Consider the following 22,129-nt stretch of genomic DNA (forward strand, 5'->3'; position numbering starts at 1 on the left):
AGAATCCAGTCTAGGGTGCTTCCAGTATGGAAGTTCTTGGAGGGCCTAGTTGTTGAATAGATAAGCTGAGTGAAGTTAAATAAGTTTATATTCAGTGAGTTAGTGTGAGATTGAATAGTGGCCCAGTTAATATTGACATCGCCCAGGATTATAGTTTTGTTGGTGGAAAGCCAGGTGAGAATATCTTCAAGGATTGAGACATCGTCTCCAGGAGGGATATAAAGGGTGACTATACATATAAGTTTTTGTTTATTGATCTGGAGTAGGGCTGGAATTAGTTCTGCTTTACCAAATTTGGGAATAGGTTTGGTGTAAGGGATAACTAAAATTCATCATTAAATATAGCTTTTGTCTACTGCATTTAAGAGTGCTTGCACAATACATTTGAGTGAGTGTGACATTGGATAAGTCTCTCCATATTTACTAGAATTGTTGCCACATTTGCTGCGTTTTTTCAGAATGTGCTTGCATAGTACGTTTCAGTGTCTGTGATGTTGAGAGTTCCCCACACATTAATTTAAACATTATAAATTGTGCAGTCTTACAAGATATTAGTTTACGCATTGCCCACCATTCTGGGGCTGTAAATCATGACATACTACAGCAAAAGTTATCCTTAAGGTAGTGTAGTAAACTTGAGGTAGTCAGAAGAAACAGCTGATCTTTTAAGTAAAAACTGTTTTAGCAAATTTTATACTCTTTCACTGTTCCTCTTTGGTGTTATTCTTTACAAAGTATTTATATTAGCCTGAATATAGTTACCAATTAGGTTACAGTAGTAGTTTATCACTACTGTTACTAAAGCTACTTTGGAAGTAAGTTTCTTAGTAAAAGAGCTAAAGATGGGGCAAAATACTGCAACTGTTGTGTGTTAGTTTGTGAAAACTGAAACAGTTGATACTTGACATATGAGCAAGAAACCCAATAAGCTTCACTGATACTGATTGACAGACACCAGAGTTTATTAAAATTACAAGACAGTTAAACATAACTTGCAAAGATGTTATGAGTAATGAATGCTTGATGGAGGTGTTGCAAAGGGGTTCCTATTATGTGATTGCAGACGCATTCTGTCGAATGCGTCTTAATCGAACGTAAAAGAACGAAAAGTTAAAATAGTGAAGTGGCTTTTAAGTGAATTCTTTCCCTGGGAAAGAATTTGCTTGGCCGCCTCCGTTACTTTGCCGTTTTCAGCACTGTAGTGCGATCTTGGAGTTGGTATATTTAAGTAGGGGGGTGTGGTGGGTGAAGCCCCCACGTTATGTAATGTTTTAAAGTTTTTTATTTATTTATTTTTTTGGGGAACAGTGATTTTTTTTTCCCCTTGGAAAAAAAATCTCTGTTCTGAAGTTTCGACATTGTAAGCTTTTGCTTACGTGGGGTCGATTATTAATCAATGTTTGCTTTTTTAAGCATGTGACGATGTAATATAGACCCATTGCAAAGTGGTGCAAAGTGCACTCTTGGCTGCATCAAGGTGAAATAAAGCACTCAAATCAGCAGTAAGAAGCAGAAGTTAAATATACTGTAATTAAGGTACAGGATGCTTAGTTTTTGTACTATCCTAAAAATATCTAAAGTGATGTACTCCTTCCAGTGGTTAAGCACATAGCAGAAGCCTGGGTGCTGTTATAGCAATAACCCATGGATGGTTGTGGGTAATGCTAGATTTACCCATGATTAGTGTGGTTTGGTCCCAAGGGTGAAGCCCACATGACCAAATAAAGCCAATTTATACAATGACATTATTTAAGAAAAAAAAATTACAAACTTTTTAAAATAATGTCATTGTATAATGACAATGTGGTGTTCTGCTTTTTTTTTTTTTTTTATTGGTATCCTGGGGGGCTTTCTTGATGTTCTGAGCAAGGGACTTATGTTCACATTCTTACACAGTACATCAGTGCTTTGGAAAGGAAGCAATGGAGAAAGTAAGATCTTTATTTTTTTTTTTTGTTTTTTTAATAAAATTAATAAAGTTTGAAATCTGGACAGTTCAAAGGTATGAGAGACAGGGCAGAAATACAAGGATAATTAGGTACGTTTCTTTAGTTTTGCATAACATACCTGATTTTCCTTGTATTTTCTCTGTCCTGTTTCTCTTGTACCTCTGAACTGTCTGGATTTTAAAGTTTATTTAAAAAAAAAAAAAAAAAATCAAGAAAACTGGGAAGTGCCGTAGCATATATTAATAGAAGAAAGTCCAGGTGAGCAGACTTTTTTGTATTGTTTTTGAGCGTAAATGACCTGTCATTGTATAATAGCTAATTTACATAGATCTTGTTATTTGTGCTCTCTCTCTCTCTCTCTCTCTCTCTCTCTCTGTTGCCAGGCAGATGGAATCCATGACTTTTAACATGTGCCTGTTCTTCTTACTTTCCCTTATCACATCTTTGTTATGACAGATTGAATTCAGGACAATACTTTCCAGCACAAACTTGTTTTCCCTTCTCAACTTCAGTGCTGCATTCTTTTAACGGTCCTTTGTGTTGGTAATAGCAGAAACTATGTTCTACATTCATTTAATTCTTAAGGAATCTGCCTAACTGCACTAAATCTATTTTATGAAATACATATAAAAATTAAAGAGACAGATGCACATTACGCGAGTATAACAAATATGGTATATTAATTAAAAGAATTTGTTATTACATTGTGGCTAAATTATCCCAACAAAATTCTGTTGTGGCAAGTGCCTTGTGTAAATTCCCTTTATACAGATTTATTGCGTAATTGTTTTCTGTTTAATTTATAGATGTAGTGTTTAGGCAAGTTTAGTGACAATTAAATGAAATGAATGGATTTACTTGCAGTTTATATATGTTTTTGGTTACGTTTGATTTGCTGTTATAGTTATAAAACTTGTATGTGGTAAAACAATTTATTTAACTGTTTATGGGCTTGGAGAGTAAATAAAAAGTAGTAAATTAATATACTATTCATTGGCTTTACCAGTGAAATAGTTTGCCAACTTTTTATTTATTAACATTCTTGCAGAATTACAGTTTTTTGTGTGGCATTCTCAATTTTAATTGTGTTTATTTCCATTCTAGATTAAAGTAGCAATGGCTGAAGTTCCAAACTTGGTGGACAGGCTAGAAAAAGCTGTAGTGCAGCTTGAATCAGTCTGCAGCAGATTATATGGGCCTGCATCTCTAATCAGTGATGTTGTAAATGGAGTTAATGGAGGTACTGCATATTTTATTCTAGCATTGTTATTTCACAGAAGTATTTATAAAAACCACCAGAAAGTATGCATATTATTTCTCTTCTTTCTAACAGGATTAATGTTTCTTTGTACCACTTTAATCAGATAGCCTGAATGTTTGGATTGTTGAAGTAGTTTTAAATCAGTCTGTGCGTGTCATTTCAAATCGTCTTCATAGATTTTCAAGTTGCATTAGCATATGTACAGAATCTTCTGGTGGTATAAATGGCATGGAGTTCAGTGTGCATCAGCCATTTACTGATTGCTGTTATTTTTTTTTATGCTCTTGGAGGTTGTGTGTAGAACTCAAAAAGGTCTGTCATGCACAGTTAACCAGTACTACAGTTTGTATCCTGTTAGACAGAAGTTAAGGTAACATTCACAGATGTTTGAATTGAATCTCAGAAATGATGTATTGAAATTATAACAATGAAAACTATACAAAGGTTGCGTTATTGTCAATTGTCCATTTAGATCTGTAGTAGCTGGGAGCTATTTTGATAGCATAACTTGCAAAGAAGCACATTAGGATTTTCAGGTAGCTTCAATGTAGATCGTTATTTTTATATAAACAGTATTGTGGGGTATATTGAATGTTAGTGCAGTATGACATAATAGGAAATTACAGTATTCTGATGTGAATATTAAGCATTGTTGCCATTCTTAATCTCACAGGTTCATAGGTAGTTACTAGGCAGTCCAGGGGACAATGGAAAAGCCTAACCCAAATTCCCAGTTGCCTCAGTCACTGTCTGGTTTAAATGACTTGCTCAAGGACACAGTAGGCAAATGAGGGGCTGAGGAAATCAAACCCTGTACCACAGGAACTACAACTCACAGTCTGCTGCACCAGCTGTCAGACTGCCTTTCTGCGGGTTGTGGACTTGGTATCAATTATCTGTTATAAAACTATTCTGATTTGTAGTACTATCATTGTGTTTACAAGGCAGAGTCAATTCACAGACCATAATTTCTTTGTCGATAACCACCCCCACGCAGGGATGAATTTATGAATTCCTATCAAGTCATTAAGGTTTGTATTAGAGGAAGTAAGGGTATCACTCTAATGGAAGATCATTACAGAAAATGGCGATGCACTGAGTAATAAATCTGATCGAGATTCAAGTCTTTAATTTGGGTCTATATCGGAAGTCTGAATGCCGTAACTACGAACTGGGAAGTTCGAAGTCTAAAAATAACGAAGCTGCGGAGCATCAAATTCTTTCCCAGGGAAAGAATTCGGTGGGCCGGTTCCAAGACTTTGCTATTTCCTCCACTGTGGTGCAATCTTGGAGTTTTTTATATTTAAGTAGGGGGGTGTGGGGGGCGAAGCTCCCCACATTAGAAACAGTATTTAGTGTTCGAGTGTTTCCGCGTTTTGTACCGGAACAGCGATTTTTTTTTTCCCTGGGAAAAAAATTGCTGTTCTGAGTATTCGGAGTATTCAGTTTTTGAACTTTTGGGTTTGAAATTTACATAGTCGAAGTTTTGATACTTCGACTATGTGATATAGACCCCTTTAATTTGAGAGTGAATCAGTTTGTTTTGCGTAGATCATGGAAAGTTCAGTCCTTAACATCATGTAATGGTAGATTTAAATACCTCACCAGAGTCTATAAGAGGTAGTATAAGGACAGAGCCTTAAACCTGTCTTGGTAGCTGAGGGTCTTTAGTTCGATGATTTTATTTATTTATTTTTTTTTAATAGGAACCTCTGGGGTCTTTCTACCTCTGTGATATATTTGGATGCATTATAGTCTGTAATTGATCTGATCAGGGCAGAAAATATATGAATTATAACTTATCTTCTCCGAGATGATATACCTTTAGTTTTAATGGGGCTATATAGGAGGCTTTCTTGACTGCTGTTGCTGCATGATGGTCAAGTGATGGGAGTGGTCTGTGAAGCTGCCAAGATCTGTAATGACTGTGTCAGTCTGGATTGAGGTATCCTCTCTACTGTATGCTGCTACTGAGATTTGTTTACCAAAGGTGACAGTGCTACATGCTTCTTCGCATTTAATTTAAGCTCATTGCTAATACACTACTGAATGTGTATGGTTTAGCCTTTGCTGTAGTAACATATTAGATGGTGCGAGAGCAACAATTTGTGGTCATTCATAGGCTTAGTTATCCAAATAGCTGGGATAATGGTTTGGATGTCCAAGAAATATATATATTTTTTATTTATTTGCATTTGTTTTCCAGGATAGAGCACTGTTCTCTATGGACCTTTTTCAGACTCAGCCAAGGACCGATGTCTGGTTAAGCTCAGAGTCACACAGTTAGGCAGTGGAGGCTGCAGGAATCAAACTTTGCACCTCTGGATCACAGGAAACAGCTCATTAACAGCTCCTTAATCCTCTAAGCCAACTGCCAGACAATATAACAGAAATAGATGCCAAACAGAAGGGTTCCAGCACTGAGCCTTGTGAAATGCCAGTAGTTACCTGTCACCTTTCTGAGGTGTCACTTGCTACTTTAGTGACATGGGTTTTGACAACCAATTTGCTATGTACAACTTAAAACATATGGGTGTACATTTAGGCTTTTAAGCTATTCTATAGTTATAGCATGAAGAATAGTGTCAAAGGGCTTGTCCAGATCCATGTGCACTATATGAACTGCTTGACTGCTATCTACAGCTTATTTCTCAAGTAAGCGTAACCTTTTATGTAGACATCATCTCCCTTTGAAGAAAAAAAAATGATGATATTGTAGCAATAACATACAAATACTTAGAAAATCGGATTTACTGCATTCCATGGGTTTGTAAATTAGTCTTGTTAGACTTACGGGTTTATAGCTTCTGGGATCTTGTGTGGGCCACCTTTATGGAGTGGCGTAACAATAGCCATTTTCTATATCTTAGGAACATACCCTATTGAGTGCTTGATAGAATAGTTTTAGGAGGCGTTCAGAGAAGGTGTGTTCTTGCTGTTGATTAAGCAACCATGTATATTGTTCAGGTCCATAGAGGTGGTATTTTTAACTTTAAAGTGTACATTTAGGATTGTTAAGGTACCAAAGATAACTCTTAAGATGAAGAAATCGTAATGGCTGGCACCACTTTTCCTTTAAAATTCAAAAATATTTCTGGTCGCAGAAACAGTGTTTCATCAAGTAGCAGCCTTTATAATTTCATTGAATGTTTTACCACTGACATAGTGCCCTTGACTTAGTTAAATCCTGCTGGTGGGCATTGTCTCCAGTAAAACTAACTTCATAGATGGGTTTGGGCACCCACAATACCTGTGGCTGCAGGCGGCTCACAATCACCCTTGACTGTGTGGGGGCCCTACAGAAGTTGCTGCTAGCTGAGGGAATATAAAGATAAAAAAACGATAATTTCATTCTCTGCTTATGAGCTGTATCCTAAACAGGGTTGTGGTATGACCCAGTTAGGATAAAGACATCTATTAGTGAATGAACACAAGCAAGGTAAGTGCTACAGATCAACCATCCAACGAAACTAAACTTGATGATTACTTGGGATTTTAAGAGGCTCACACCCTCCCGATCTTCAGGGATGATTTTCTCTTTCAGTGAGTTTTTTTTAAATACTGGGAAGACGCCAGATACTATAATCCTCAATGTCTTTGCTCAAGAATTCTGGAAAAGCCAAAAATAATATACACACTCACACACAAATATTTCATACATGAGCAATAATGCCCTTCCAGCTTGTCAGTGTACTAAAACAGTTATTCCCTTAGTAAGTGTCCAGGTTGTGATTTAAAAAATTTCCAAACTAGTGCTTGTTTTAATGTAATTTGGTAGTCTATTCCATGCATCAGCTATTTTCTCTCTCTCTCTCTCTCTCTCTCTCTCTTTCTCTGAGAACCAGTTAATATATTTCTCATTCATTCTTATGTAATCTTTCTGCCATTTTTAATTTCTCCAAGTCTTTTGGGTTTCTAATACCATGATGGGAATGGACCCCATTCCTAAGTCAAAGTACGATTAAAGTTCATGAAATTAGTATTGTTTCACTCTTTGATGTCGGCCAAAAGTGCTCTTCGTGGCACCCGCAATGTGCCCAGTAATGACTCCTTCTGCAATTCGTACGGTGTTACATGAATTAGTAACGTATCTCAATACGATTATAAATTCTTTTTTATAAGACCCATTGCTCCTACTACTATTGGAACTGTCTAGGTATCTTTCTTCCACATGGCTTTCGTTTTGGTCTGCAGATCCAGGTATTTTATGACTTTGTGTCTCTCTCTATGCAAGACACTGTAGTCAGTGGGTGTGGCGATGTCAATGCTACTTTTGTCTTTTTTTCTCGGACCACTGTATTTGGTTTTCTAACATCTATCTTTTGAACTGTTGGTATTGGGTGATCCCATGTGATATAAACCTCATAATTTTCTATGATTCTTTGTGGCTCATGTTTCCAGTGTTTTTCAGCCACTTTGATACCAAATGTTTGCACAATCTCCAGTGTAACAGTCTCGCGACATTATGCCTTTCAGTATACAATCCCTCTGCCATCAGTGCATTGCAACCAGCTACAAGGTGTGTGACTGGTTTTACAAAACCTACATATGTCTGTTTCTCCCACATGTTCAGTGGACTTTGTAAACTTTGTAATCATCTACATAGGTTGTATGATGTTTCTGTAGTACTTTTTGATAACCCCAAACAGTCACAGAGTTAGTTGTTTCTACATGGCCAATGTACCTGAATAAAGTCTCCTCTTAGATATCTATATGTGACAGAGTACAAATTCAGATATTTTAGTCTTTCATGGTAACTTAAATTTTCATATCCATGGATGCCCTTGGTATATTTCTGCTGCATTCTTTCTTTTGTATTCATGCCTGTTTTCTTATAAGGTTTTCATATTGTTATTCCATTCTCAAGTTTTGGTCTAATGTAACTAACAAACAATGATTTCATCGTTTTTGATTTCCTAGACTGTATAAATCTTTTTATACAATCTACAGTTCTATAACTATCATTAACCAATTCATTGATATAATTAGAAGCTGGATCTATCCCCAACACCCAAGTCCTTAAATGAATCTACAGTTTCAGTCACTGTGTTTTTTATTAAATACTTACCTTTCAATTTATGTTTCCCGAATCTAATATGTTAGGTTTTTGGTGTATTTATCAGCATATTATTCTCTAGAGCCCAAATGGTCAATTTAGTCAAATTCTTTTGCATTCTTACCTTGTCTGTAACACATGTAATCAGTTAACCCATTTTAAAATCATCTGCATGTAGACTGTAGAACACCTCAGATGAAGAAGATAGAGCTAAAAGATACAACCTAAACAAGTATAGGCCTAGGACAGAGCCTTGTGAGCACCCTGACTGTAACCTAGAATTTCACCTGTCCAATTACCGTATATTTATTGCCATGTCCTATTTATAAGCCATGCCGCTGTCTGTTTTATCAAGTCTACATCTATATTTAGTTGTTCTATGTTATTGATCAGTGTTTTGTGTGTGACCCCATCAAATGCTGAAGTTTCTCTATAAATTACATCACAGAACAATTTTTCATTTATAGCTTTTATGATATTGTTATATGACATTATACTACAGGTGGTTATAAATCTATTTTTAACACATATATGCTGATATATGGTTTCAAGTCACAACCTTTTCAATTCTGACAGTAATTTGTCCAAAATAACATTCTCCATTGTTTTTCCACATCTTGATTGTAAACTTATGGGTCTGTATGACTCTGGGTTTGTCCTAATTCCCCTTTGCCTTAAATATAGGATTAACAAGTTGCATGTCTTCCATCTTGAGGACTCTCCCCATACTTAACTGGCCTAGTGAATAATGGATATAATGGTGCTGCAAGTTCATGCCAAAGTGTTGTTGTGTCATTATTACTGATTTCTTCTCCTTCGTGTGCTTTGCTTGGGTCCAATTTGTATAGTTCTTTTTCAGTATAATCTAATTTAATTTCAATATCTAAAGTTACCTGGATGTTGGTAGGGCAGTTTATCACCCCCTTTGTGGAGTCAAACTGCTTTGCATAAGATTTTTTAAAGACATCTATAATATGTTGTGTGTGAGAGTAAAGGTACGAATCTACATGCAGTTACCAATTTGTATGTCTTTAATCCTAATATCTTATGTTTCTTCAAAATGGTGTCCTATCATGCTCAGTATCTTTATATAGGTTCATAGATTCATAGGTGTGTACTAGGCTAATAACCCTGGAGCCTTTACAAGCCTAGCCTATAGAGGTGTCCTAGCATTGTGTCACACGACGTAGGTTCCTAGTGCTTCTATCAAATAGAGCCACTGGTGTGATCCCCGGGGTGGACTTTCTATTTCCCATCTACTCATCAAGATTTCTGTTGAAGAGAGCCAGTGAGGTGCTCAGCTTGACATGTATGGGAAGTCTGTTCCAGAGCATGGGCAGTCTCTGCGTTATGAACCTGTCCCTCCAGCATGTTCTGTTGATTGTGGTAATGAGGTTGAGGTCTCTGGAGCTCGTTGTGTGGAGGGACTGGGATTTCTTTAGATGTAGCATTTTTAATAAAGCTGGGTCAGACATGGCTTTGTACAGTGGATATAAAAAGTGGACACACCCCTGTTAAAATGTCAGGTTTTTCTGATATTTAAAAAATGAGACCACAATAAATCATTTCAAAACCTTTCCCACCTTTAATATGATCTATAACCTGTACAATCCAGTTGAAAAACAAATCTGTTAGGGAGAAAAAATAAAAAAACATACAATAAGCTGGTTGCATAAGTGTGCACACCCTTAAACTTTGCTGAAGCACCTTTTTATTTAATTACAACATTCTGTCTTCTTGGGTACACAGCAGCCAGCAATTAAAGAGACTGATTAACCCCAAATAAAGTTCAGCTGTCTTAGTAAGATTTTCCTGACATTTACTCAGTTGTCTGCTACAGCAAAGCCATGGTTCACAGAGAGCTTGCAAAGCATCAAAGGGATGTCATTGTTCAAAGGTATCAGTCAGGAGAAGGGTACAAATCAAATTTCAACAACATCGGATACACCATGGAACATAGTGAAGACAGTCATCAAAAAGTGGAGAAAATATGGGACAACAGTGACGTTGCAAAGAACTGGGCATCCCTCCAAAATCGATGAAAAGAAAAGATGAAAACTGGTCAGGGAGGCTGCTAAGAGACCTACAACAACACTGAAGGAGCTGCAGGAATTTCTGGCAAGTACTGGTTGTGTACTACATGTGACAATAATCTCCCGTATTCTCCATATGTCTGAGCTATGGGGTAGGGTTGCAAGACGGAAACCTTTTCTTACACAGAAAAACATTCAGGTCTGGCTAAAATTTGCAAAACAATACATCGGGTCTCCCAAATCATGTTAGAAAATGTGTTATGGTCTGACGAGATCAAGGCTGAACTTTTTGGCCACAATTCCAAAAGGTATGTTTGGCGCAAAAACAACACTTTGCTTCACCAAAAGAACACCATCCCCACGGTGAAGCATGGTGATGGCAGTATCATGCTTTGGGGTTGTTTTTCTTCAGCTGTAACTGGGGCTTTAGTCATGGTGGAGGGAATTATGAACAGTTACAAATAACAGTCACTTCTGGCCCAAACCCTTCAGACATCTGCTAGAAAGCTGAAGATGAAGAGGAATTTCACCTTTCAACACGACGATGACCCCAAGCATACATCCAAATCAACAAAAGAATGGCTTCATCAGAAGAAAATTAAAGTTTTGGAATGGCCCAGCCAGAGCCCAGACCTAAATCCAATAGAAAATCTGTGGGGTGATCTGAAGAGGGCTGTGCACAAGAGATGCCCTTGCAATCTGACAAATTTGGAGCGCTTTTGCAAGGAAGAGTGGGCAAATATTGCCAAGTCAAGATGTGCCATGTTGATAGACTCCTACCTAAGAAGACTAAATGCTGTAATTAAATCAAAAGGTACTTCAACAAAGTATTAGTTTAAGGGTGTGCACACTTATGCAACCAGCTTATTGCGCGTTTTTTATTTTGTATATTTTTCCCCTAACATATTGAATTGTACAGGTTATAGGTCACATTAAAGGTGGGAAAAGTTTTGAAATGATTTATTGTGGTCTCATTTTGTTATATCACAAAAACCTGGCATTTTAACAGGGGTGTGTAAACTTTTTATATTCACTGTAAGTCAAGCAGAGATCGCCTATTAGTAGACAATATGAGACACAGAATAGCTGGAGTTTTTTTAGTCTGTCCATGTACGACATGTGTTTAAGGCCTAGGATCCTCTTAGTGAGGTACTTTTGTGGCCTTTCTAGCTGTTGCATGTGTCTAGTGAGGTACATGCCAAATGGGGGATTATACTCAATGATTGGCCTAATGAGGGAAGAGTAGAGAGAGATGATGACCTCTTTCTTCCTGGATGCAAAACCCTTGGTAATGAGATGTGCCACATAGAAGGACTTTCTGACCACAGTCGCAATGTGGTGGTCGAAGGAGAGGTTGCTGTCAACCTGTGTCCCCAGATCATTGGGCTCCCATCAGTGTGGTAATTAGTGGTAACTGAGTTTTTCCCAAAGAGGATGATGACGCATTTTTTTGGCATTAAGCTTAAGGCCATGGTTTCAACACCAGTCATTGGTCTCAGTGAGGCCTTTCTGTAGGATGTCTACATCACTTGGGGAGTTAATAATGGCTCCCAGCTTGCAGTCGTCTGCAAACTTGGTCAGCCAGAGTCCCTCCATGTTGGCCTGGATGTCTGAGAAATAGATGCCAAACAGGAGAGGACCCAGTACCAATCCCTGTGGGACTCCACTCATGACTGGTCAGCAGTCTGACTTGGAGTCCACTACTTTCACACTGTGGGTTCTATCTGTGAACCAGTTTGCAACCCACCTAGTGATATAGGGGTAGATGCCTAGTTTGGTGAGTTTATCAATAATTCCTGAGTGGGGAATGGTATCAAAGGCCTTGGCCAGATCGAGGTAGGCTGTATGAACTGCCTTGCCCTCATCCACAGCTCTGCTGACTGACTCAAAGAAGTCAACCAGGTTGAGCAGGCATGATCTACCTTTCACAAAAAAAATATAAATTTTCTTCAAATTGTTCTCTATCTTTTCACACACTATGTTTAATTTGCCTGTCCAGCTTGTTCATTTCAGTTTTCAAAGTTATAGTTCAACCTATTTTCCATTTCTTATATTTTTTGTCTTTCACTTTAATCCAGTATCTTGTTCCTATGGAAATATATCCTGATGTTGTGTGCCTAGATCCTAACATTAAACTTTTTTTGCATTCAAATAATTTCTCTTTCAAAACTTGCCACATTTCTTCTGTAATTTTTTCACTGAACACATCACTCCCAAGTAGTTTTACATACTGACTGTTTTGCTTTTATATAATGTTATTAATCCTTGTGCATTGGTTCATATTTCACTTTGGCAGAATTATCAACAGCAAATTAACCTTTACTATGATTACTGCACATCAACACTTGTAAAAATTGACATGAAGTAACAGTCATTTCTGTAGGAACACAAACGGTTAGAAGAAATTGTTGTTCCTGAACATGCCTTGCAAAGAAATTCTTTACTAATTCTTCCTCTTTCAGCTTTTCCCAGTTAGGGGTCGCCGCAGCAGATCACCTGTCCACTCATGATTGGCAGTGGAGTTTTACGGTGTCGAGTTGCCAGCCCGGCGCCCAGCCTTCCACAGAAGGCACACATACATGCACACACTCACCTCTAGGGCCAATTTAGAATGCCTAGTCCACCTACAGCATGTCTTTGGGATTTGGGAGGAAACCGGAGTACCCGGAGGAAACCCACGGGGAGCACAGGGAGGACATACAGACTCCACGCAGAATGCACCCCAGCAGAGGATCAAACCGGAGAACCTCTTGCTGTGAGGTGGCAATTCTAACCGTTGCACCATCGCGGCCGCCCTAAAGAAATTCTTTACTAATGTTGAATCAATATTATTCCAATTTGTTTCTGGTAAATTTAAGTCCCCAGCCACTTTTTTTCTCTCCTCTGTTTCATGCAAGAAATGCATGAATTCATCTTAGTAATCAGCAGTTGATTTTGGCAGTCTATAACTCCAGCAATTGTTATATGTTCCAGGATTGTCTTTATTTTTATAAAATCAGGAATACTTTTTAAATATTATTCTAATTCATTTAAAACGTTAATAGAATAACATGTTTTACATCAACATGCGTTTTCTTGGTAAATAAAAAGTATGAAACTCTAACGTCAGGCATTACTGACTGTCAGTAATCCTGAATGATTTACCAGCAAATCAAAATTTTTACATGGTACAGGGCAAATATATGAGGCGAAATCAGGGAAAGTGACAAGAGTGCATTTTGTCTGATGTCTTCTACACAACAGTTACTGATTTGGTGTAGCAGTATTTGCTGAAAGCAGTAACAAACTAGTATTCCTATGGCTAATGTGTGTGTGTGTGTGTGTGGGGGGGGGGGTATGGGTGCAGTGTTAGCGTACCAAGCTGGCTGTAATTTCTTTCACTTTTTACCACAGACATCTTTGGCACTGCCATTATGCATGAGTATGGGGGAGATGTGGGTGCAGTGTGTTTGAGTAACAGTAGCCATCATTTATTTCACTTACCATCACAAACCTAGACCTTACCTTTGAAAAGTGTCTGTCTTTGGTGATTTGAAAGGAAGAAGATGCGTCTGAAAGCAACTGCTCATTGTCACAGTGGTGCAGTAAGTAGCATTACCGTTTCACAGTACTTTGCTCTGGTTAAGTTCTTGGCTGTGGATTTTTCTTTGTGAAGTCTACTTGCCATTCCTGTCTCGTTGTATGTCTAATTATGCGCTGTTGTTTCTCCAGCACCTTAAAGATGTTCAGTATATGAATCGGCATTCCTCCAGTTTTCCTGAAGGTGAACACTGTGTGTGTAAACAAAACAAACAAAAAAAATCACTGATTTTTAGTTGTACACACCCACACCAATGCTGGACACAAATGTAACTCTTTTTGGGAGCAGTAAAAATGTAATTAACTATTAATTATCTTTCAAGAATAAGGCATAAAGTACATCACAGAATCATCATCATCAGCCCCCTTTTTCCCATTTTCTACATGGGATCAGGAAATTGTGTTAAGTGTCGCCATGTCTCTCGATTCAGTGCCATACTCCTGCCTTTTTAGACACTCATGCCTGACTGTCACAGATCTTCTTTCACACAATCAGTCCACCTCTTTGCTGGATGCCCTCATTTCCTCTTACCTTATTCCTGTCTGTCCCAAATCATCTTTACCAGATTGTCTTCTGCTTTTCTGCACATGTCCAAACCACCGTAATCTGTTCTCTTTGATCTTTTCTGCAATTGGAGCTACTTTGGCTTCTGCTCTTATGTCCTCATTTCTTCATCTGTCCCACAGTGTGCATCCTGACACCCTTCCCAAGTACTTCATTTCCATCACCTGTAGCTTCTTTGTCTGCTCTGATTGTACTGCCCAGGTTTCTGTACCATGCAGGAGTAACTGATTGCACCATTGTCTTGTACACCTTACGTTTCAGCTTTTTTGGCATTCTTCTGTCATAGACTACACCTGACAATCTATGCCAGTTGGCTGCAGCCCCTCTGATTCTAACTTTGACCTCTTCATTCAGACTTCCTTTCTCCTCAACCACCCCTCCCAGATTTCTGAAGCTATTTACCTGATGTTCTTCGTGTTTCACTGTTGCAGTCATTACATTTGGGTAATCCTGCTGGCAGGTTGCCCTCATTCGGCCTGAATTCCAAAGTCTTGGGTCTTGCGTCAGCTGTCGTCGCCCCTTCCCTGACGTCAGGTCGTCAGGGGTGTAAAAGAAGCAGCCGATGCCATTTTCTTTGGTCTTTCTTGCCGCGCGGTGCCTGAGGCAGAAGCAGTTCGCAAGTGCCGGTCGGCCGACTCCTGAGATTTTCGAGTTGGAATTTCAGATCCGAAGTCTTCTATAAAGCTAAGTACCCTGTTGGGGAAACTTTTTTCTTGCTCCAGAACCGATGTCAGAAAAAGTTAATAATTGTATTTCTTGTGGGAAGCAAATACCTCATAAGGACTTTCATTCTTACTGTATTCCTTGCCTAGACCCTGATCATAACTTTCTGGGTTGTCGGTTTTGTGCTAGATTTAACCAATGCACTATTAAGCGTCGGTATGATTTTGCTTTGAACTACTTTGGACGCAGTTTTAGTTATCCAGAAATGTCGTCGGAAAGCCATCCGACTACCGGAGTTCACAAAAAACGCAAAGAAAAATAAAGACACCCGAGGCCCAAAACTGACAACGAAGCTTCTCCTAAGCCAGTCGCCGGTTCACCGGTTCTCAGTGAGGCACTTTCGCAGCCCCTGCCGACTGCTACTTTAGAGTCGCAGGCCGCTACCGACTCCCACGTGGAGTCAGCCATGCCGCTGGAAACTCAAGATATTGAAGCGTCGGACGCAAATCCTTCAAATGGGTCTGGAGCCGCTGAGCAGGCACCGGCTTCTGAGGGTGTATTCAGACCCAAACATCTGTACATTAAACCAACTTCAAAGGCAAAGAAGCAAATTCAAGAGCCACGTGGACAGGCCTCCATGCCCAAAAAACAGATGCTCAAAATGACCGACGACTTGATTGCCTTGATTAGGGGTTCCCATCCCCCTCCTGATAAGAGGCCTAGGCAAGAGACTGACTATGAATCTTCAGATCAGGTTTCCATTTCTTCTGATTCCTCTTCTTTTCAGGAATATTCTTTTCCCCCCTATGAGGATTCTGATGCTGAAGAATCCATTCCTTCAGCTTCTCCTCCTGAGGACTATTCCTTTGGGGAAACCTTACATACCATGAGGGAGCATTTCCACTGGGAGAGCCAAGATTTTTCAGAATCTAAAAAGGGCTCAGGAATTTCTTGTCACTACCTCAGCACAAGCCACTAGCCATCCCTCCTGTGTTAGACATTGTAGATGATGTGTTTTCGGAGTCTAGCCTTACCCCTGACTCCTTGCCTCCAGCTCGTGCTAAGCCTGACAGATATTACAGGGTTCCTGACTCACTTAAATTCCTTTTTTAAAACCCTGCTGCATACCCAGAAACTATTTCTCAGAGTCCCAAAGGAGTTAAGGATTCCACTGCAAAAAACCCTACCCTTTCTGACAGGGATTCTAGGGCACTGGATAGATGGGGAAAAAAGGTTTACACATCTGCTGCCTTGGCTATAAGGGCCTTAAACTGTCAGTTTCATGTGCTCAAATATCAGCAACATGTCATGGCATTGCTGGCAGAAAATGTTGTTAAACTCTGAATGTGCAGAAAACAAGGAAATTCGGGATATATTGCATGCAGCTGAACAAGTTGCAAAGCATACTTTGCAATGTGGTTTTCATTCTTTAGAGGCCTTCTGCAGGGCCGCAGTTACAGGTTCTGTAATTAGAAGGCATGCTTGTTTAAAGGAACAAAATCTGCCTGATCATGTTAAAGTTAAATTATTAGATGCACCTTTACAGCATGATACTTTGTTTGGTGTTAAGGCAGAAGAGGTGTTAAAGAAAATGGAGGACAAGGCTAATTCTATGCAAACGGTCAAAGATTTCTTACAAGTACAGCTGCCTAGGTTTAGTAGGCACTGGCCAACTAAGAATTGGTCCTTTCCTGTGTCAGACAGACCTCAAAGGGGCAGACCCAGACGCCTTAGAGGCAGATCCCAGGCGCAAGGTTCATACAGGTCAAAGCAATGGGGTGCTTCTACCTCCAAAAGTGGAGAAGACAAATCACAACCTTACAGGAAACAGTCCCAATGACTTCCCCCTGCCTGCACCAAGCACTTATCTCCTGGCAGCACCCTTAGGGGGGAAATTAGCATTTTTTTCTCAAAATTGGCATATTATAACCCAGGACAAGTGGGTACTAAATATCATGTCACAGGGCTACAAGTTCCATTTCCATACCCTGCCAAAGGCAAATGGCTGGTCAGATCTGCCAAAAAATCAATGGGCAGAGGCACAAAAACAAGTCTCATCCCTCATGGACATGAGGGCCATTCAACAAGTGCCAGAGCAAGAGCGGGCACAAGGATTTTACTCAAGACTGTTCTTGGTACCCAGAAAGGACAAGGCCTGGAGGCCAATACTGGACCTATCGATTCTGAATACATTTCTGGATATTCCAAAATTCAAAATGTTGACTTTGCAGCAGCTTCTGTCCATGCTGAGCAAGAACGCTTGGCTTGTAACTTTAGACCTAAAAGAGGCATACCTGCATGTCCCAGTCAGACAAATATGCAGAAGATACCTCAGATTCAAGGCTGGCTTATTGCATTACCAATTCTCTGCACTGCCCTTTGGCTTATCTACTGCGCCCAGGGTCTTTACAAAATGCCTGGCACCAGTAATTGCATTCTGCAGACTAAGGAATACAAATTCATCCTTACTTGGACGACTGTCTCATTCAAGCAGAGAACAAGGACATCATTCTACAGCATCTGGCATTTGTGAAAAAACTTCTAACATGCCTAGGGTACACAGTTAGCGAAAAGAAATCAAAACTAGTACCCTCTCAAGAGATAATATTCCTGGGTACAAGCTTAAATACAGCTGCGCAGATGGCTTATCTCACCCCAGACAAACAAAGGCAGCTGACTACCTATTTCAAAATGTTAGCAACAAAGGCAAGAAAAATTCTGCAGGCTTTGGCCTTCATGGCATCCTGCATCCTACTCATTCCATATGCAAGACTGCATATGAGGAAACTTCAATGGTACCTAAAAAGTGTTTGGACTCAACATTGCCACAGCCTGGAAACTATAATTACTCTCATTCCCTGCCTGCAACAGGAGTTTCGATGGCTGGCAAAGGCTTGTCACCAAAACAAGGGACAGCCATTCATATAACCCCCAACCAGGCAGACACTAACAATGAATGCATCAGATTATGCCTCGGGGGCCCACATGGCAGGAAGATGCATTCAGGGAACATGGACCTCAAACCAAATGCATCTACATATCAATCAAAAAGAGATGCTAGCTGTTCAAAATGCCCTGACAGCCTTCAAGGACCTGCTTCATCCAGGACAACTACTGATAAAGACAGACAACATCACAGTCATGTGGTATATAAACAAGCAGGGGGGGCACACATTCTTACCCCCTTTGCAGACTAGCCATGACATTGTGGGACACAGCTTTGACTTACCAAGTTCATCTGCAGGCACAATTCCTGCCAGGAAGGAAAAATACTCTGGCAGACGAACTAAGCAGAAACCTCATGGATCCCCATGAGTGGCAGCTGGATCCACAAGTCTTCAGCATGATAACAAGGAAATGGGGATGCCTGGACATAGATCTATTTGCCTCTCCTCACAACTACCAATTAAAGAGATTGTGCACAAGGATTTATCACAGACAAGCATGGAAAGTGGAAGTCCTATCCTTCAGCTGGAAAAACCTATCAGTATATGCCTTTCCCCCTCTGCCTCTCCTCCCCAAGGTACTCCTAAAGGTCAGACAAGAGAAGCCAAAGATGATACTGATTGCACCAGACTGGCCCCGCCAGCACTGGTACCCAATATTAAGGAGCTTGTCTCAATGCCCAGCTTGGACCTTACCTCGAGTACCGCATCTAGTGTCCCAGCAAAACAATCAGATCCTGCACAGCCAACTCAGGACTTTATACCTGGCAGCATGGCGGATAATGCAGCCATACAAAACACACCTCTCAGCAAAGCTGTGATGGATGTCATTTTGGAAGCCAGAAGGCCTAGTACTAGAAAATCTTATGCTGGAAAATGGAAGAGATTCTGTGCTTGGAACCAGGCACAAGGAACAGATACAGCTGTGCCAAATATTCCTCATATTTTACAATACTTAACTGAGATGCTGGACAAAGGCCTATCTTTCTCATCTCTTAAAATTCATGCCTCTGCCATTTCGGCTCATTACAATGCAGAGCCACAAATCTTTTCTCATCTCTTATTAAAACAGTACCTCAGAGGAGCCAAAATTTAAGGCCTCCAAGGAGATCACCAATGCCTGCATGGGACCTCAACTATGTCTTGGAAAAACTCACCCTGCCTCCTTTTGAGCCAGCTGCTACTGCTGATATAAAGTTTTTATCTTGGAAAACAGCTCTGCTCCTAGCAATAACTTCTGCAAGACGAGTTTCAGAGCTACAGGCACTCATGGCTGTGGAACCTTTTATCATTTTTTATCCAGACAGGGTCTCCCTGAGGACAAACCCAACATTTATGCCTAAAGTGGTGTCCAGTGTGGCTCTTAACCAAACCATTCATCTGCCAACTTTTTATCCAAATCCACAGAACAAGGGGGAAAAAAATCTGCATTCTTTGGATGTACACAGACAGCTTAGATTCTACTTGGACAGAACCAAAGTTTTCAGAAAGACAGAGCAATTACTAGTGGCATATGCTGCAGGATCACAAGGAAAGGCTATCTCAAAGCAGACAGTTTCAAAATGGGTAGGTCACTGCATTCATTTCTGCTACTTATACCATGGCAAGCCAGTACCTAAGGGCATTAGGCCACATTCCACCAGAGCTGTAGCCACTTCAGCAGCCTTTCTCAGGGGAGTACCAACCAAGGACATTTTAGAGGCAGCTACTTGGAGTTCAGTGCACACCTTTACAAAGCACTATCATCTGCCACTCTACTCTAAATCCAGGGCAGGCTTTGTCACTGCAGTTCTGCAGGGTCTCTTAGCCGCTCCTAATGCTGCTTAGCTCCAGCCTCCCAACCATAGCTTTGGGAATCTACCCAAATGTAATCACTGCAACAGTGAAACACGAAGAACATAGTACAGTTGTGTACACTTACCATAAATGTAGATGTTCGAGTGTATTCACTGTTGCAGTCCAGGTTAGCCACCCGCCATCCCCCCTTTTCTTCTGATGGAACCTATCTTTTCCTTCTCTGATTTATACAACCTATGTGGTGTATTTGCTTGTGGATGAAGGTAAAGTTTATATTGCTGCATGTAATTTTATATATACATATAAGTTTAGGCTACCCTTTTAGGGGGCACCTGACATCTGGGGCAAGAAAAACTAAAGAAAATGGCGTTGGCTGCTCCTTTTATACCCCTGACGACCTGACGTCAGGGAAGGGGCAACGACAGCCGACGCAGGACCCAAGACTTTTGGAATTCAGGCCGACTGAGGGCAACCTGCCAGCAGGATTACCCAGATGTAATGACTGCAACAGTGAATACACACGAATATCTACATTTATGGTAAGTGTACACAACTGTACTTTCCACTGTCTTCCCCTCTATCTCAGTGCTCAGCTTCTTCTGATTTCCCCAGTTTGCTGCCATTACCACTGTCTTATCTGTGCTTAGTTTCATCCCATATGCCTTCAGTTTTGCATTCCATTGCTCTATACTTTGCTGGAGTTCTTGCCTGTAATGCCACATCATCTGCATACAGCAACTTTATTGATCTGTCCCCTCCAACCTGTTTGATAATGTAGTCCATCACCAGTATGAACAGCAGTGGGCTCAGAGCTGAACCCTAATGTACACCCGCTCCCACTGGGAACCCCTCTGTGAGGTTAAACATTGTACTTTTTTATTTATTTATTTTTATTTTACATTTGTTTACGGGAAAGTCAGACTGGACACGGGTCCATTTTCAGCGGAGGCCCGGGGAGAAAAGCTCCACATTACAATGCATTACATGAGAGTAAAATGAAGTAGAACATACATACATATGGCATATATACACATCAGGACAACATGCTGGTGATTAACAAACATACATATAGCATATATATACACAACAAGACATCATGCTAGTGATTAACATTTCTTACAGTAGACAATCAGAGGTACATTTTTTTTCTTTTGCAGTTATAAGTTTTGTAAGGTAAATGTATACGGATTTGGAAACGTTCAGGGGAGAAACTGTTTATACATAGCTGTACCCTGACAAATTATGTTGGTATGGATTAGCCTGGTGAGTGGCATGAGCATAGCCAGTTACTTAGATAGTGGGTTTTCAGGAATTTTTTGAATTGACTGAAGGAGGTGGTAGAAGTTATTTGGCTTGGTAGTGTGTTCCAGGTTTTGGCAGTGGTGTTGGCAAAGAGGGACTTACCAGCTTCGTTTTTATGTTTGATGACAGTTATAAGGTTCTGGTTACTAGATCTTAAGGCTCTAGAGGGAATGTGGGGCTGAATTAGGTGCTGAAGTGCTGGAGTTATCTCAGGAAGGTAGTAGAGTTTGTGTGCTATAGAGAGTTGATTGAGTAGAAGTATATGAGGCAACTCAAGCCAGTTGAGTCTTAAGGGATAGACAGTGGTGGGACCTATATGAGGCTTCAGTAGCAAACTTGGCAATCTTGTTGTAGCAAGATTCCATTTTATTTAGATCAGTTTGACAGAGATTGGTCAAGATGGGAGAGGCATAGAGGAGGGTGGATAGAAGAGGAGTCGTTGCGATGGTTACTTTGGTGCTTTTTGTCATAAACTGTTTGTTCCTGTAGAGGAGACCAAGTTGTTTATTAACTTTCTTAATGGTTTGTGCTATGTGGATGTCGAACCTCAGGTTATTGTCTATTTCTATGCCTAGCAGTTTAGTGTGTGTGGTTGGACTGATTTGAATGTTTTATTTGGAGCTAATGGTGAAATTATTATTTAGGGGAGGAGCTCTGCCAGGGCTGAAAAGAATTAGTTTGTTTTTTGGGGGATTAAGAAGTAGTTTGATGTTGGTGAACCAAGTTTCGGCTAGGGTGAAGTTATTTTGGGTAAGGGTTTGCAGTTCACTAAGGGTAGGGGCAGCACATATGAGGGTAGTGTCACCTGCATATTGTACTACTGAGGCAGTGTGAGAGGATGAAGAGATGTGATTTGTAAATAGAGAGAACAGCAATAGGCCAAGGATGGATCCTTGAGGGACTCCTATGGTTACTGGTAACAGGGGGAACAATTGGTCCTACCATAGGACTGCTTGCTGATGGGCAGATAAGTAGCTGT

General features: G+C 40.1%; 1 protein-coding gene across 1 annotated transcript in view; it reads left to right on the plus strand.

The window, feature by feature from the left end:
- LOC122796634 (adenylyl cyclase-associated protein 2-like) overlaps positions 1–22,129 on the plus strand; it is a 428,517-nt gene that overhangs the window by 205,531 nt on the left and 200,857 nt on the right. Inside the window, exon 2 of the mRNA XM_044065260.1 lies at positions 3,054–3,189. Within this exon, the coding sequence (XP_043921195.1) occupies positions 3,066–3,189 (124 nt within the window). The 5' untranslated portion in view covers positions 3,054–3,065. The remainder of the gene's footprint in view (positions 1–3,053; positions 3,190–22,129) is intronic.

This window comes from Protopterus annectens, chromosome 3.part0 (genome assembly GCF_019279795.1).
Source record: "Protopterus annectens isolate FY-2018-M chromosome 3.part0, PAN1.0, whole genome shotgun sequence".
Lineage (NCBI taxonomy): Eukaryota > Metazoa > Chordata > Ceratodontiformes > Protopteridae > Protopterus > Protopterus annectens.